The 16,810-nt window shown below is 39.6% G+C and overlaps 1 protein-coding gene across 1 annotated transcript in view; it reads right to left on the bottom strand.

Moving 5' to 3' along the window:
• Positions 1-214: 214 nt before the first annotated feature.
• PNRC1 (proline rich nuclear receptor coactivator 1) overlaps positions 215-16,810 on the bottom strand; it is a 34,016-nt gene continuing 17,420 nt past the window's right edge. Inside the window, exon 2 of the mRNA XM_053710535.1 lies at positions 215-1,372. Within this exon, the coding sequence (XP_053566510.1) occupies positions 926-1,372 (447 nt within the window). The 3' untranslated portion in view covers positions 215-925. The remainder of the gene's footprint in view (positions 1,373-16,810) is intronic.

Here is a 16,810-nt window from a genome sequence, read left to right as displayed (position 1 = left end):
CGTGGACTCATCGTGTTATTAGAAAGAAACGTAAATGTGATTCAATTTAAAATAACTTATATAAATGTAATGGTATACAAATGAGGAGAGTTTATTATTGACCTTTAAATTACAAAATGGGACTATTTCATACCAAAATTGCTCACCATGTTCATAGTAAAAAAAAAACAAAAAAAAAAAACACACTACACACAAGAACAACACAGACACAAAGTGGGGGTGGCCAAATTATTATTTTTATTTTAGAATTAATCAATTCGTAGAATGGGACATTTGATTTCAGTGAGGATTTTTTACACACTCAACTGTTCCAGTGCTTTATATTTCAGGGATAATATAAACTTTTTGCAAAATTCTATATATTCAAATTACTTTGAAGTACAAAGCTAAAATTTGTCTTGCATCATTGCCAATAAACCTGATGAATGCATACAAAGTTGTTTGAAGAGTTAATCATTTTGTTAAAATGAAACTGAAAAAAAAAAAAAAAAAGCTTTCTTGTTGTCTCTGTTCCTGAGATGTTTCAAAGAACTGAACTGCATGCACAATAATATTATATGTTACTGAAAGGTAAAGAATGTGCAAAAGAAAAGCTTTCATTTCTTTTGACTTTACAAAATCTTAATTACTATGCATATAAAAACATCTACTTTTTTTGCTTGGATCAAAATACATACCTTTATAACAAAACTAAAAATTTACTTGGATAGTAAAAACAAGGATATACACAAATTACACTGTATACATTATTTACAAGACCATAGAAAATAGAATACTAGATCTTTGTACACAACATGTAAAATGCAAGTCCAATCTTCTTGCAAGAGAAGAGTTCAGGTCTTCTTACAAGATGGCGGGGTTCAGTGATATGTTTGTTAACAAATAGTACATAAAAAGACAAGACAAAGGGCACAAGATATGATGATTACAAGTGAACTTTCAAGAGTGTTTTTAACTGAAACGCCATTTGTTCTTTACACTGATCAAAATGCTGACCTTTATTTCCAAACCAATGACTGGGTGGCTTTGGGAGGACACTGGGCGAAGGAGGATCACTAAATCTTGCTCCTGCGTAATTAATTTTCTTTTCTTTTACATCTTTTGTAGAGTTTTCTTGTTTTAGATTTCCGTAGTTTTCAGAACTGGTCAGAGGCTTCTTATCTGGTCTTCGAACACCATTGCTGACCAGATTTGATTCTGCTTGAAGCCTTTCAATTTTTTTTGGAGAGTTAGTCTTTGCATGCTGCGTATTACCTTTACTTTTTTGTTTTGGAAGGCTTAGTTGTTCAGAGCGATGAGCAGTAGAGGTGTGAGGAATGCTGCTTTTTTCAGATCTAATCCTTTTTTCGCATTTTCCCACCTTTTTTTTTGTCTATACACAGGGAGAAAAAAACAAAACTATTTGAAATATATTCATTCAAAATGTTTTTCACATGAACAGTATCTGGTGGAACTGGGACCATGATACAGGGCTAGTAACCCCCCCCCCCCATAATTGTACAGTATGTACACAAACACAATGAGACTCTCACTTTTTAAAAATAATGTGTTCTCTATATTTAAGACCCCCAAAAGTCCTCAGTTCAAAGTTGATATCCCTCTTGTCTGGTGCTACATTAAAAACAACGATTAGTACTGCAAATAGTATCCCAATGTTGATAGAATTAGGTTGTGAAAGTTAAATTACTTACAAGTTCACTTTCGGCCATTTTGAGATGGCTGCCTGAGCCCTTCACCCCTGACATCATCCTGAGATTGTACACATTGTCCACTAAATGAAATGAATAGATCCTGCACATTCCCGTGATTTACGCATGCGCAATGAGCCGTTTATGCTGAAGGGGGCTTTTTCAGTAAGGAACTAAAAATAACCGCTCTGTATCATAGTGTTTGCATTCAATGCGGGGACACGCAGGATTGATTAGTTTCATTTAATGGACGATGTGTACAAGCTCAGGATGACATCTCAAAACAGCCGAAGGTGAACTTGTAAGTAATTTAACTTTCACAACATAATTCTATCAACATTGGGATACTGTTTGCAGTACTAATCGCTGCAAACAATATCTAAATATGTTTGAACATTTTTATTGGGTTGACTGGCCCTTTACCTCTTGAATGCCAACGATGGCTCTGAGCCGTCCCAAATTGTCTCACTCAGGTGCTAACGATGACTCTGAGCCGCCTCTAGCACTCTCCCACCTTGAGGGAGATCTGGAGGCTTCCACCTGCTCCTAACCCGGCAATCGGGCCTGTATAGTGACAGGCATCGCCGGGGCTTCACGTTTTGTGCGGTGACGTCACTCATAATGACGTCACCGCTCAACTTTATTTAAAATGGACAATGCAAAGTATAGGGAAAGAGGGCATGCTGCATAGCAGCTACAGACCCTCAAGACCCACCGTTGGAAAGGTAATCGCCTTACCTTTCCAACTGTATAAGTCTTGGGGATCTTAGCACTCAAAGGTTTAAAAGGGAGATGAAATACAATTTTTTCTTTCATGATTCAGATAGAGTATGTGATGGTAAACAACTTTCCAATTTGCTTTGTTCTCTTGATATAATTTGTTGAATAAGATACCTAGGTAGGCTCAGGAACTGCTGATTGGTGGCTGCACATATATGCCTTATCTTACTGGCTCACCAAATTTGTTAACTAGCTCCCAGTAATGCATTGCTGCTTCTTCAACAAAGGATAACAAGGAGATAATAGAAGAAGTAGAAAGTTGTTTAAAATTGTATTCTCTATATCAGAGCTTTCCAAACTTTTTATGTTGGCGACACACTTTTTAGACCTACATAATTTTGCGACACAGTAATTCAGTTGTACAAGCAAACAGGAGGTTAAACTAGCTTGTTTTAAGCGATACGGACACATACATAAATTATATAATAATGAAATTTACATGTAACACTATGTATGTGCAAGAATTAAAAAAAAGTTTAATAACACCAATAGCTACTTACTATTTTAATGGGATGTATGAGGTTGATGGGATGAACACAATTTCTTAATATTTGGTGGAATATTAGATAAAGACACTCGCATTTCATCATCAAGCATTTTTAAGTTTCCACTTCCTATCCATAAATCAAGAGCAGGAGCAGCAATGCACTACTGGGAGCTAGTTGCAAAAAAACCCACTGACTTCTGACTTCAGCTCAGCATTTAGGCTGCCGCCCTCAGAGCTCGGTGAGTCCGATTGACTACTGCTCGCTCTGCAAACACACTGCTGTCCCACTCAATGACTACACATGCAGTCACGTGCCAATTAAGGAGACTACACGTGCAGTCAGGAGCCAATGTGCCATCAAAGCCGCCAATGGGAATAGTTTCAGTTCCCACTGAGCTGCGCCAATAGGTTAAGATGATCTGTGACCCACATGGTATCAATCACGTGTCAACCATATGATATGCATAGCAGGCAGGCGGAAATTCAGAAACCAAAAAAATAAATACATTTAAAAAAAAATTGTGCTGAAGCAGGGACACACCAACACACTTCTGCCGACACACTAGTGTGTCCCGACACACAGTTTGGAAAGCACTGCTCTATATGAATCATGAAAGAAAAACTTATGCTTACCTGATAATTTTCTTTTCTTCTCACAGCTGCATTAATTACTTTTGGGAATTCAGAACCTGGCCACCAGGAGGAGGCAAAGACACCTTAGCCAAAGACTTAAATACCTCCCCCACTTCCCTCATCCCCCAGTCATTCTGCCAAGGGAACAAGGAACAGTAGAAAAAATATCAGGGTGAAAAAAGGTGCCAGAAGAAGAAACTAAATTACAGCCGCCTCATCGATAAACGCGGGGAGCTGTGGACACTTCCCGTCAGAAGAAAAGAAAATGATCAGGTAAGCATAATTAAGTCTTTCTTCTTAAAAACGGGAAGAGTCCACAGCAGCATTTATTTCTTTTGGGAAAACAATACCCAAGCTATAGAGGACACTGAATGCAAACAAAGGGCGGGTACAGAAGGCGGCCCTTTCGAAGGGCACCACAGCCTGAAATTACCCATAAAAAAAAAAATGAACAAAAGTAACTGCCCATCAGTTTAACAACCGGCATGCCGTGCTGGAGACCACTCAAAATCCTTAGATTCCACTGAGCACAATGCCTCTGAAGAGCCAAGTCCCGCAGGCTCCCAGATCACACAAACTTACCCGAAGGAAAAGCACCTCCACCTACCCCCGAAGGGGAGAACGGAATACCAAAAGGACCGTCAGAATAGGGTAAGAAACCCCAAAGACAAAGCAAACTAACCTTCAGGTAGATAACAAATCTCCCATGAGAGATAAAAACCAACCCCCCAAAAAGGGACAAGCAGACGTTCTAAACCCTAAAGTTTGAAACTGAACCGCCCAGGACCGAGTGCAGCGACCCGGACCCAAAAATCTCAGACAAGAGACATGGCCCTAAGCCAGAACCCCCCCGAAATCCGGGACAGGCCGTATGTCCTGAGGAACCACCAAGTTGCCTCATATGGAAAAGAGCACTCTAGGTAGTGCATGCCACACCCCAATGTCCTTGGACACTCGCAAGAAACTCAGACCAAGATCATAGACATCTAGACAGGCCTCAGAGATGGCAACCCGCACCCGTGGTGGAGGTGGAGCTGAACCCACCACTTGCAACCCCAGAAACCAAGAGCTCCCAGAGGCTTGAGTGCAACACTCCAAGTCCAGGGACCCCGGAGTTTACCAGGGATGGGGCTCCATATAATGGAGAACATACCACAATAGCTGGATTCAACACGCAACCTTAGCCATGTGGGCAACCCACTAGGCTACACCGCCAAGCATAACCAGCCACTTAGTTGGAGAGCCAAAGATCCTCAGAGGATCAGCCTCCCGGAAATCCCTGTACCAGGAATAACAGACAACCCCCAAAACTCCCTCTGAGAAGTGAGCCAGAGGCAGTTGCTGGGGAAAAAAAAGGGGAGTAACCCAACCCCTGCGCTCTATCTCATGAGAACGTGCGATATACTGAAAAAAAAGGGGAAACAGACATTTCCGGACTCAGATGACCAGTCCACTCAAGTAGGGAAAAAAAAAAAAAAAACAGTCTCAGCAGCCTCGAGGGGTATTTGCGACTAGGCCACAATAAAAACAGACACCCGGAATACCAAGATTGAAATGAAAATAGTCATCAAAACTGGTACCCCAACTGTCCAGCGGTCATCCAGAACGCCAAACCCCTTGGGAATAGAGAGAACTTCGGTTCCGAGGCCAAAAACATCCAAAACCCACGAGGAGTCATAGACGGATTCCCACAAAAGGAACGGCAGAGGACCTATACAATCCCTCCGACAGTTCATTGAGGACAAGGAGCAGGTTGACGTATAAGAAACGAAAACACCACCTCAAGCAATGGATAAATAAACATAAAACGAACACTTCAAACAAAGTGAACGACTTAATCCCAATAGAATAACCAGCACCACGTGGATGACATGAACCCTAAGGAACAGCAGCTAGCGCCTGACCAGTACCTGCCTGGTACAAGGAACACCTGAACTGTCCAAGGTCCAAGAAAAAACGAAACCCCAAAGAGATCGAAAACATAAACTATAATCATAACTAAGTTCTGATATAGAAAGTGCGCAGCTTTCAAGGAAGCGCGCACGCGACCACAAAATCGCAAGTATCAGTTACAGAGAAGAAATGTTCCCAAAATAGAAAATTATAGCAGACATGAGCTTCCTAAAACAAATCAAATATATCCTAACCGGATTAAATAAAATAAAGGCAGCACCCGAGGGTGAAAGCGCAAAGGAAAATGGCACACCAAACGGACCAGCCGATTAGAGGCCCAAACTCAGAACTGGAACAGATACTCAAAAGAAAAGAAACAGGGAGACGTTAAAGAGATTGCTTTATCCCCACACGTCTAATCCTCCAGCACCGCCAAAACATGCTTAATAAAACACGAAGACGTGCCAGTCTATAACGGAAGGCAAAATGTTCCCCCGCCAGATCAGTAGGCGACCCCAGCCCCGAGGTTGGGGCCCCTGAAGATTCAGAGGCCAACGCTTCCCCATTAGGTCTGACTGACTCAGGCAATCCCACACCCGACGAACCCCGGTTAACAGAAAACAGTAAGTATCTTAAAAATACCTCTCTAGGAATATATAAATACGCCTGCGCCATACATATTGGCCGTGCTGTAACCTCTGGAGGAAACAAGACGCCTTCCAGAGAAGGAGTAACGGCCATAGGTACACATCAGCTTGCGTAGCAAAAGAAGGTTCTGGGGCACACGCCTCATGGGACATGGAATCCACAGGGGCGGATGGCTCAACTGACTCTAAATTCCCTGATTCAGGGGAAGAAAGTACTCTAGAACGGCAATCGGAACATAACTGATGGGCATGGATAACCCTGGCCATTTCATACTGTTCGCAAGACGTATAACTCTGAATCCTCCATAACTTGGAGATTGCAATTATGGACACTATTATAAACACTAACGGCACCTTACACCTCTAATGGCTGGGGCACTCACCACCTCCTGTGAACTAGACAACTAACGAACAGACTCTCTCTGTCGCCACTTGGTCAAGGTGCGGAAATGGAATACAATGTGACCATACCTGGTCACGAGGTGCATGGCGTATGCCAAAAAAAAACACGCCAGTCCCTAGGACCGAGAAAACTGATGAAATAAGGCCATTATGCCTGAATAACCATGAGCCCAAGTATAACTACACAATAGCAGACAAAATCACATAGCAAACATGATTAAAATCCCCCCTGTTCAATAACCCTGCTCAGGAGATATTAACCCTTGATTCCATAACATAAAGGAGTCCCACTGGGACACTGACTTCTTTCGGAAACATTGCATTAACATATCGAAATAAAATGATCTTACCGGAATCTACGCCGTGGAACAGGAACACGGCCTTTCAAGTGTGACAGATAGTAGCCTCGCTTCTGACATGGACTGGAGTGAATAAAGGCAGGCAGCCGATTGCCCAGGAGCTGTTACTCTCCCTGTATCTCCGGATTTTAACTTTCACCCATGCTCTCACTGAGAGCCTGACAGGATTACTTAAAACTCCAGTCCCATTTCGAAAAGTACTACCCTCCATGAGATACCATCTTCAATCTTCTGACACTTCTCTGCCAACCTCCTGAGACAAAAGGCAAAGAATGACTGGGGGATAAGGGAAGTAGGGGAGGTATTTAAGCCTTTGGCTGGGTGTCTTTGCCTCCTCCTGGTGGCCAGGTTCTGAATTCCCAAAAGTAATAAATGCAGCTGTTGACTCTTCCCGTCTAAGAAGAAACATTTGGGGTTTCACATCCCTTCAAGGACAGGGAATTCGAGAGAAAAACTTGCCCAAAGTATCAGAATTTTTTAGCATTTTGCAATCTCTACATTTAAACAGAAATACATGGAGATATATATATATATATATATATATATATATATACACACACATACACAAACACACACACACCAGAAGTCCAGTAGGACTTAGAAAAATGCTTTGCTATTTTCAACATGTATCTGTTGTAAAAACTTTAATTTTTATATTAGGTTATTGCTACTTTTTCTAATACTGCCCCACACAATTTTCAAAATAACAAATAAAGTAATTGTAGAGATTTTTACGAGCCATTAGGAAACACAATAGAGAGGCAAAGCTTCTACGGGAATTTGCGAAGACATTAAAAAGGGATATATGGCGCCTACAGCATCCAGATGAACGCGAATTTTCGTGCGAATCAAAATCATTTAAAAACTTTTCGCGGATAGATATGTTCCTGATAGATGAGAAATTATTGGTTCTGGAAATGGAGACACAAATATCCGAGATAGTAATATCAGATCATGCGATAATAAGCTTGAAGATAGAGGGTGGGCCGGATAAGGGCAGTAACAGGAACACATTTAGCTTCCCCAGATATATGTTACAGGACGAGAATTTCCTGAGCTTCTTAATGGAAAGATGAAGAGAATACCATAGGCAGAACAGATTAGAGTTGAGCAGCCCAGAAATACTCTGGGAAGCTGGTAAAGCTGTCTTACGGGGTGAAATCAAAAGTTATATGATAAAAAGAAAGCGGAAGTTCAAAGATAGAGAGACCCAACTAGCCAATCATCTTAAAAATTCATATAGTAGATATGTGGTAACTCCAAATAGACATTCCTGGAATAGCTACAAAACAGCTAAAATAGAGCGGGAGACCTTTCTGAGAGAAAAGTGGGCAAGAGAAGATATTCGGACAAGAGCATACTGTCAGGGGTATCAGGGGATCTCCGCAAAGCATTTGGCAAAAATAATAAAACACATGCAGATCTAGCTATGCTTACGATCGATGCAGAAAAAGCATTCGATTCCATCATTGGGATCATCTATTTTTGGCTCTTTTGGGCCTTAGAAGCCTATAAATTTAGCACATTTACTCTGTGAGCTTGCTCTTTTAGGCTTGCTGTATTGATTCTCTGTTAAAGTAACATTGTCTGTTTAAGTATAATAGCTAACCAAGCTATTTTCTAAATTATTTGCTTTGCAAGGGTTGCATTTTTATTTTAAAAAAAGGAAATAACTAAATAACTTTTTTTCTAGCATTCCATTTTTTTTTTTTTTTGTTTTTCTGTCTGTGTGGGTAATTAGGGGTGGGATTATTTTCACCTGTTTGGGCCTTGGAAGCCTATAAATTTAGCACATTTACTCTGTGAGCTTGCTCTTTTAGGCTTGCTGTATTGATTCTCTGTTAAAGTAACATTGTCTGTTTAAGTATAATAGCTAACCAAGCTATTTTCTAAATTATTTGCTTTGCAAGGGTTGCATTTTTATTTTAAAAAAAGGAAATAACTAAATAACTTTTTTTCTAGCATTCCATTTTTTTTTTTTTTTTGTTTTTCTGTCTGTGTGGGTAATTAGGGGTGGGATTATTTTCACCTGTTTGGGCCTTGGAAGCCTATAAATTTAGCACATTTACTCTGTGAGCTTGCTCTTTTAGGCTTGCTGTATTGATTCTCTGTTAAAGTAACATTGTCTGTTTAAGTATAATAGCTAACCAAGCTATTTTCTAAATTATTTGCTTTGCAAGGGTTGCATTTTTATTTTAAAAAAAGGAAATAACTAAATAACTTTTTTTCTAGCATTCCATTTTTTTTTTTTTTTTTTGTTTTTTGTTTTTCTGTCTGTGTGGGTAATTAGGGGTGGGATTATTTTCACCTGTTTGGGCCTTGGAAGCCTATAAATTTAGCACATTTACTCTGTGAGCTTGCTCTTTTAGGCTTGCTGTATTGATTCTCTGTTAAAGTAACATTGTCTGTTTAAGTATAATAGTTAGCTAACCAAGGTAGTTAGGCAAACAAGGTTTTGGGGTAACCAAGGGGAAATATATTTATTTTATACTTTTAAGTTAAACCTTTTATTAAGAATGTGTGAGAATCTCATTCAGTGTACAGCTTGCCACATGTTTGCATCACTGGAGCAGCCACTTCTGGGATTATATGTTTGTGGCAAGTGCGAGCATATTGTCTCTTTAGAAACTCGTATTGGGGATCTGGAGGAACGAATTGCAACACTACATGAAATTCAGACACTTGAAAGGGAAATGGATAGAACTGAGCTGGTTGTTAATGGTTCCAGCAGTGGGAATGGGGAGGATTCAGATGAGGAGACTCCAGGATGTAGCTGGGTCACAGTTAGAGGGCGAAGTAAGCGGAAGAGACAGGCCAGTTCTGAGCTGGTACACCCCAATAGATTTGCAAGATTAAGTGAAGATGTTGGGGATATCAGTTCAGGGGTGGCAGTGTCAGAGAGGGCCGTGTTGCCTAGTATAGTGAACAGTCCTTTAGCTGTGGAAGAGGAGCATACTATGGTGGGCAGTCCTTCAGTCATGGAAGAGGGGCATACAAGTCAGGGCCAGAGGCAGATGTTGGTGGTAGGAGACTATTATAAGGAAGGTTGATAGGGTAATTTGTCATCCAGACCCTTTACATAGAACAGTTTGCTGTCTTCCAGGGGCTCGTGTTAGGCATATTGTGGAGCGTATTGATAGATTGTTAGAGGGATGCGGGTCTGATCCTGCAGTCATGGTGCATATTGGTACTAATGAAGAAATCAGTGGGAGATGGAGAGTCCTAAAAAATGACTTCAGGGAGTTAGGTAGCAAGCTTAAAGCAAGGACATCCAAAGTAATATTTTCTGAGATATTACCAGTGCCGTGTGTTAACTCAGTAAGGCAGAAGGAGCTAAGGTCTGTTAATTCATGGCTAAAAACATGGTGTAAAAATGAGGGGTTTGACTTTTTAGAACACTGGGCTGATTTTTCACTAGGGTACAAATTGTACAGTAAGGATGGATTGCACCTGAATGACATGGGTGCAGGTGTGTTGGGGGAAAGGATGGTAGCACGTTTAGAGAACCTTTTAAACTAGGCAAAGGGGGGGAGGGTCAATTTGAACAAAATAGAACAGAGAGATCAGTGTCTGAATATGTCACTCCATTAATATCTCAAGGAAGGGATGACTTAAGAAATGTCACATTAGAAAGTATAGAGGAAAGTACACCAAGTAGCAGCAGAAAGCACATGAAAATTAAATGTATGACAACAAATGCAAGAAGCATGACAGGTAAAATGGGGGAGCTGACGCTCTTAGTTGCAGAAGAGGACTATGATGTTATCAGTATAACTGAAACTTGGTGGGATGATTCACATGACTGGGCAGTTAACTTAGAGGGGTATACATTATTTAGGAGGGACAGGAATAATAAAAGGGGTGGAGGAATCTGCATGTATATTAAACCTGACCTTAAACCTACAATAAGGGAAGATATTTATGATACAAGTGACAATGTAGAGACCCTGTGGGTTGAAATAAAGAGTGGGGGGAAAAATCCTAAAAAAATATTACTAGGAACATGCTACAAGCCTCCCAACATTAGTGACCCGGAGGAAACTCAACTACTTATCCAAATAGGTAAGGCTGCTAATAACAGTGCTGTAATTATGGGAGATTTTAACTACCCTGATATAAACTGGGCCAATGAAACTAGTAATTCAGCTAAGGGGGATAGATTTTTAAATGTTCTCAGGGATAACTTCTTGTCACAATTAATAGAGGAGCCAACTAGGAGTAAAGCTATATTGGATTTAGTGCTATCAAACAATACAGATATAATATCAAACATAGAAGTTAAAGAACATTTGGGTAACAGTGATCATAACATGGTCACATTTGAAATCTCTTTTCATATGCAGTGTTTTAAAGGCTTAACTAAGACTTTTAATTTCAAGAAAGCAAAATTCAACGATTTAAGGAAATCATTAAATAATATAAATTGGGACAATGTATTTTCTAATAAAAATACAGAGGATAAATGGATAATATTTAAAAATTTGTTAAATAAATATACATATCAATACATACCATATGGTTATAAAAAAAAAAATTAAAAAAAAAAGCCGTTATGGCTAAATAAAAATGTGTTAAAAGAAATTAGGAAAAAACGTAGGGCATTTAAATTATTAAAAGAAAATAGTACAGACTCAGCATACAATATTTATAAGGAATGTAACAAAGCATGCAAAAAAGCAATCAAATTAGCCATAATTGAAAATGAAAAATTAATTGCCAAGGATTCTAAGTCTAACCCTAAAAGGTTCTTTAAGTACATAAATAGCAAAAAATCTAAGAAGGATAATATAGGTACATTAAAATGTGTGGAGGGTAGCATGATAAATGACGGGGAAAAGGCTGAGGTACTAAACCAGTTTTTTTCTTCAGTATACACAAGAGAGGAACCATTGAATGATACTTTGGAACAGAATAGAACATGCCAGTCCATACCACTAACTGGGTTTTGTTTAGAGGATATCAGGAAAAAACTAAAAAATATTAAGGTAAATAAAACTCCAGGCCCAGATGGAATACACCCAAGGGTGTTAAGTGAATTTAGCACTGTTATAGACAAACCTTTACTCTTAATTTTTCAAGACTCATTATCCTCAGGCATGGTACCCCAGGATTGGCGTAAAGCTGATGTGGTGCCACTCTTCAAAAAGGGAAGCAGGAATGATCCAGGAAGCTATAGACCAGTTAGTCTGACATCAATAGTGGGGAAGATATTTGAAGGGATTATAAGGGATTATATTGATGAGCATATTCGTGTAAACAAGATTATGAGTTCTAATCAGCATGGCTTTAGGAAAAATAGATCATGTCAAACTAATCTAATTAGATTCTACGAGGAAGTAAGTAAAAATATAGATAGATAAAGGGGAATCAGTTGATGTGATATACTTAGATTTTGCAAAGGCATTTGATACAGTGCCACATGAGAGATTAATGCACAAAATTAAGGGACTGGGAATAGCTGAAAATGTTAGCTCATGGATAAATAACTGGATAAAAGATAGGGAGCAACGAGTAGCAGTTAATGGATCATACTCAGATTGGACAAAGGTAATCAGTGGCGTCCCCCAGGGATCAGTACTGGGCCCTGTTCTTTTTAATATTTTTATAAATGACTTGGAGCAAGGATTAAATAGCGACATCTCTATTTTTGCAGATGATACTAAGTTAAGTAAGGTCATTAGGTCAGAGCAGGATGAACTCTCTTTGCAAAGGGATTTGCTAAAATTAGAACTATGGGCAAGTAAATGGAAAATGAGATTTAATACGGAAAAATGTAAGGTTCTACATTTTGGAAGTAAAAATAAGCAGGCTATGTATTTTTTAAATGGGACAAGACTTAGCCAAACACAGGAGGAAAGGGATTTGGGAGTAGTAATAGATAACAAGCTAAAGATGAGTGCACAATGCAGAGCAGCGGCTTCAAAGGCTAATAAGATACTAGCATGTATTAAAAGAGGCATTGATTCAAGGGAGGAAAGCATAATTCTGTCATTATATAAAGCCCTGGTAAGACCTCACCTTGAGTTTGGAGTGCAGTTCTGGGGACCGATTGCTAAAAAAGATATTGCAGAACTAGAAAAAGTTCAGAGAAGGGCCACAAAGCTAATAAGGGGATTGGAGAAATTAACCTATGAAGAGAGGCTAGCCAAACTGGGTCTGTTCTCTTTAGAAAAAAGGCGCTTGAGAGGTGACATGATTACTTTATATAAATATATTCAAGGCCCATATACAGAGATGGCAGAAGCTCTTTTTATTCCAAGAAAATTGGTTCTGACAAGAGGTCATAATTTAAGGTTGGAGGAAAGGAGATTTAATCTCCTGCAACGGAAACGTTTTTTCACTGTAAGAGCAATAAAATTGTGGAACTCACTACCAAAGGAGGTAGTGAATGCCAATACCATAGATACATTTAAAAATAGTCTGGATAATTTTCTGTATATAAACAAAATTCATGGATATGATTGCTAGTATTAAATGGGTCACATTTTAATGGGGTTATTTAAGCTTAACTGGAGCTTTTTGTAAGTATTTTAGATTTGTATAGGTTGAACTCGATGGACTTCAGTCTTTTTTCAACCTTATCTACTATGTTACTATGTTACTAAGGAATTCGGTTTTGATGGTAACATAGTCCAGTTAATTAAAAGGATTTATACCAGCCCGCGGTCTCAACTGCTGGTAAACGGAGAATTATCTCACTACATAACTTTACAGAGAGGGACCCGACAGGGATGTCCCTTGTCTCCATTATTATTTGACTTGGCACTGGAACCACTGGCTGTTCAATTAAGACAAGAATTAAAGGGACTTGAATTTGGGAGAAATAATCTCTTAATTTCCTTATATGCGGATGATGTTATGCTGTTCTTACAGCATACTGAAACAAGTATTCCCAAATGTCTAGCAATCATCAACAATTTCAGTCTTTTTTCAGGATATAAAAATCAATAAGAAAAAGTCAGAGCTGTTATAGATAAACAAATCAAGATCGAGTTATCTGTTACATGGATTTAAAGAAGTCGATAAACTATTTAGGAATAAAAATTAGTAAAAATCCCAAAGATTGGTATAGTTTAAATTATGCTGAGCTTTTTTGACAATCTTGAGGGTAGATTAGGTAGGTGGAATCTCCACTACTTATCGCTCTCTGCGAAAATAGTGTTGATTAAAACGATTGTTTTCCCCAGGCTATTGTTTTTATTGCAAAATCTACCTCTGTGGATAACCAGACAAGATATAGCAAGGTATAATAGAGCTTGCGCACATTTTATTTGGGGTAAGAGGAAAATCAGAGTAGCGACCGTGAAACTTACCCTAAGTAAAATATATATGCCGGTTTGGCTTTACCGGACATCATAAAATATAAAGTTGTCGCTGTTACGGTTACCCTTAGTCTCGCTGAGAGATGGACCGCTTAGTAGCCTGGATCCCTATTGCTAAAGAGGGGAGAAGCTGCTTTCCATAGTATTCTATATGAGTCTCGCAAATATAGAATAATCTCCCTTAGCTGCAGTACAGCTAGGATACCCTTCTGCCCACAAAAACGAGTCAACGCTGCGATTGAGGGTCAAACAAGAACTCAGGACTGGGATGCCCAGCCTGCTTTTTATTAAGGTTACATGCACACAGGGCACTCCCAGGGGGAGAGGGGGGGGGGAGCACAAAATCCCCCATCACACATTTAGATAGAGAGCACTGTCCTTTGACAGGCCACAATAGGATTACAGTACTTAAGATAACAAGTTTACAAGTTCATCTTAGCAATTAGTCTGGCTCCAGAGGTGATTAGACAATGGGATTTGTTATCACTAAACTTAGAGCTGAGGCCAGCAAAAGTGTATTTAGGCAATAGTTTCTAAAAGCTGAAAAAAAAAAAGAGTTAACTCTTTATGAAATGATACTTGTTATGGTTCTTGGAGCCCTTCTTAGGCGCTGGCTTGCTGGTTCAGGCATTGCTGCTGGGAAATAAGCTCTTCACAACAAAATAACTAATGCTTCTGTAACAGTCGCCCTTATGAAATTTGGAGTAAACTGGATTACGGACGCTAATTATGTGACTTATTATGATTTAGAATCCACACTGTTAAAGCCCTTTGATCTTAAGGCAATATTACATCATCCGTATAGGAGTCTACCTAGCAATGTTAGTACTCTTAACCTTTGCTAATGTGGTTCGCGCATGGCAGAAATTTTGCGGTTATGTGGGTCAAGATTTCCATTTATCACAATTCTTGCCACTTATTGGTACGCCGGATTTCATGCCAGGGATGAATAATATGGTCTTTAAAGTCTGGAAGCAAAAAGGTATACGTTACTTCTATCAGTTATTGCAAGGAGAGGGGCAAGTGATGCAATCATTCCAGACACTGGCAAGACAATATCAGCTCCCGAGTAAAACTTTTTTCGCCTATCTTCAGGCCAGGAGTTTCCTCCTCAAATTGTTGCAAACGTATAGAATCGTGTGGGACCCAGAAATTGATTCAGGAATGAAATTATATGTGGCCGGCAAAAGATCGATATCGTATTGGTATAAGTTTTTACAAAATCTCTCAGGGAAAGAACATATACAGGGAGTGCAGAATTATTAGGCAAGTTGTATTTTTGAGGATTAATTTTATTATTGAACAACAACCATGTTCTCAATGAACCCAAAAAACTCATTAATATCAAAGCTGAAGAGTTTTGGAAGTAGTTTTTAGTTATAGCTATTTTAGGGGGATATCTGTGTGTGCAGGTGACTATTACTGTGCATAATTATTAGGCAACTTAACAAAAAACAAATATATACCCATTTCAATTATTTATTTTTACCAGTGAAACCAATATAACATCTCAACATTCACAAATATACATTTCTGACATTCAAAAACAAAACAAAAACAAATCAGTGACCAATATAGCCACCTTTCTTTGCAAGGACACTCAAAAGCCATCCATGGATTCTGTCAGTGTTTTGATCTGTTCACCATCAACATTGCGTGCAGCAGCAACCACAGCCTCCCAGACACTGTTCAGAGAGGTGTACTGTTTTCCCTCCTTGTAAATCTCACATTTGATGATGGACCACAGGTTCTCAATGGGGTTCAGATCAGGTGAACAAGGAGGCCATGTCATTAGATTTTCTTCTTTTATACCCTTTCTTGCCAGCCACGCTGTGGAGTACTTGGACGCGTGTGATGGAGCATTGATCTGCATGAAAATCATGTTTTTCTTGAAGGATGAAGACTTCTTCCTGTACCACTGCTTGAAGAAGGTGTCTTCCAGAAACTGGCAGTAGGACTGGGAGTTGAGCTTGACTCCATCCTCAACCCGAAAAGGCCCCACAAGCTCATCTTTGATGATACCAGCCCAAACCAGTACTCCACCTCCACCTTGCTGGCGTCTGAGTCGGACTGGAGCTCTCTGCCCTTTACCAATCCAGCCACGGGCCCATCCATCTGGCCCATCAAGACTCACTCATTTCATCAATCCATAAAACCTTAGAAAAATCAGTCTTGAGATATTTCTTGGCCCAGTCTTGACGTTTCAGCTTGTGTGTCTTGTTCAGTGGTGGTCGTCTTTCAGCCTTTCTTACCTTGGCCATGTCTCTGAGTATTGCACACCTTGTGCTTTTGGTCACTCCAGTGATGTTGCAGCTCTGAAATATGGCCAAACTGGTGGCAAGTGGCATCTTGGCAGCTGCACGCTTGACTTTTCTCAGTTCATGGGCAGTTATTTTGCGCCTTGGTTTTTCCACACACTTCTTGCGACTCTGTTGACTATTTTGAATGAAACGCTTGATTGTTCGATGATCACGCTTCAGAAGCTTTGCAATTTTAAGAGTGCTGCATCCCTCTGCAAGATATCTCACTATTTTTGACTTTTCTGAGCCTATCAAGTCCTTCTTTTGACCCATTTTGCCAAAGGAAAGGAAGTTGCCTA

The sequence above is a fragment of the Bombina bombina genome, chromosome 4, assembly GCF_027579735.1.
Source record: "Bombina bombina isolate aBomBom1 chromosome 4, aBomBom1.pri, whole genome shotgun sequence".
Taxonomy (NCBI): domain Eukaryota; kingdom Metazoa; phylum Chordata; class Amphibia; order Anura; family Bombinatoridae; genus Bombina; species Bombina bombina.
The sequence above is the reverse complement of the archived record's forward strand: the minus strand, read 5'-3'. Positions and strand labels throughout refer to the sequence as shown.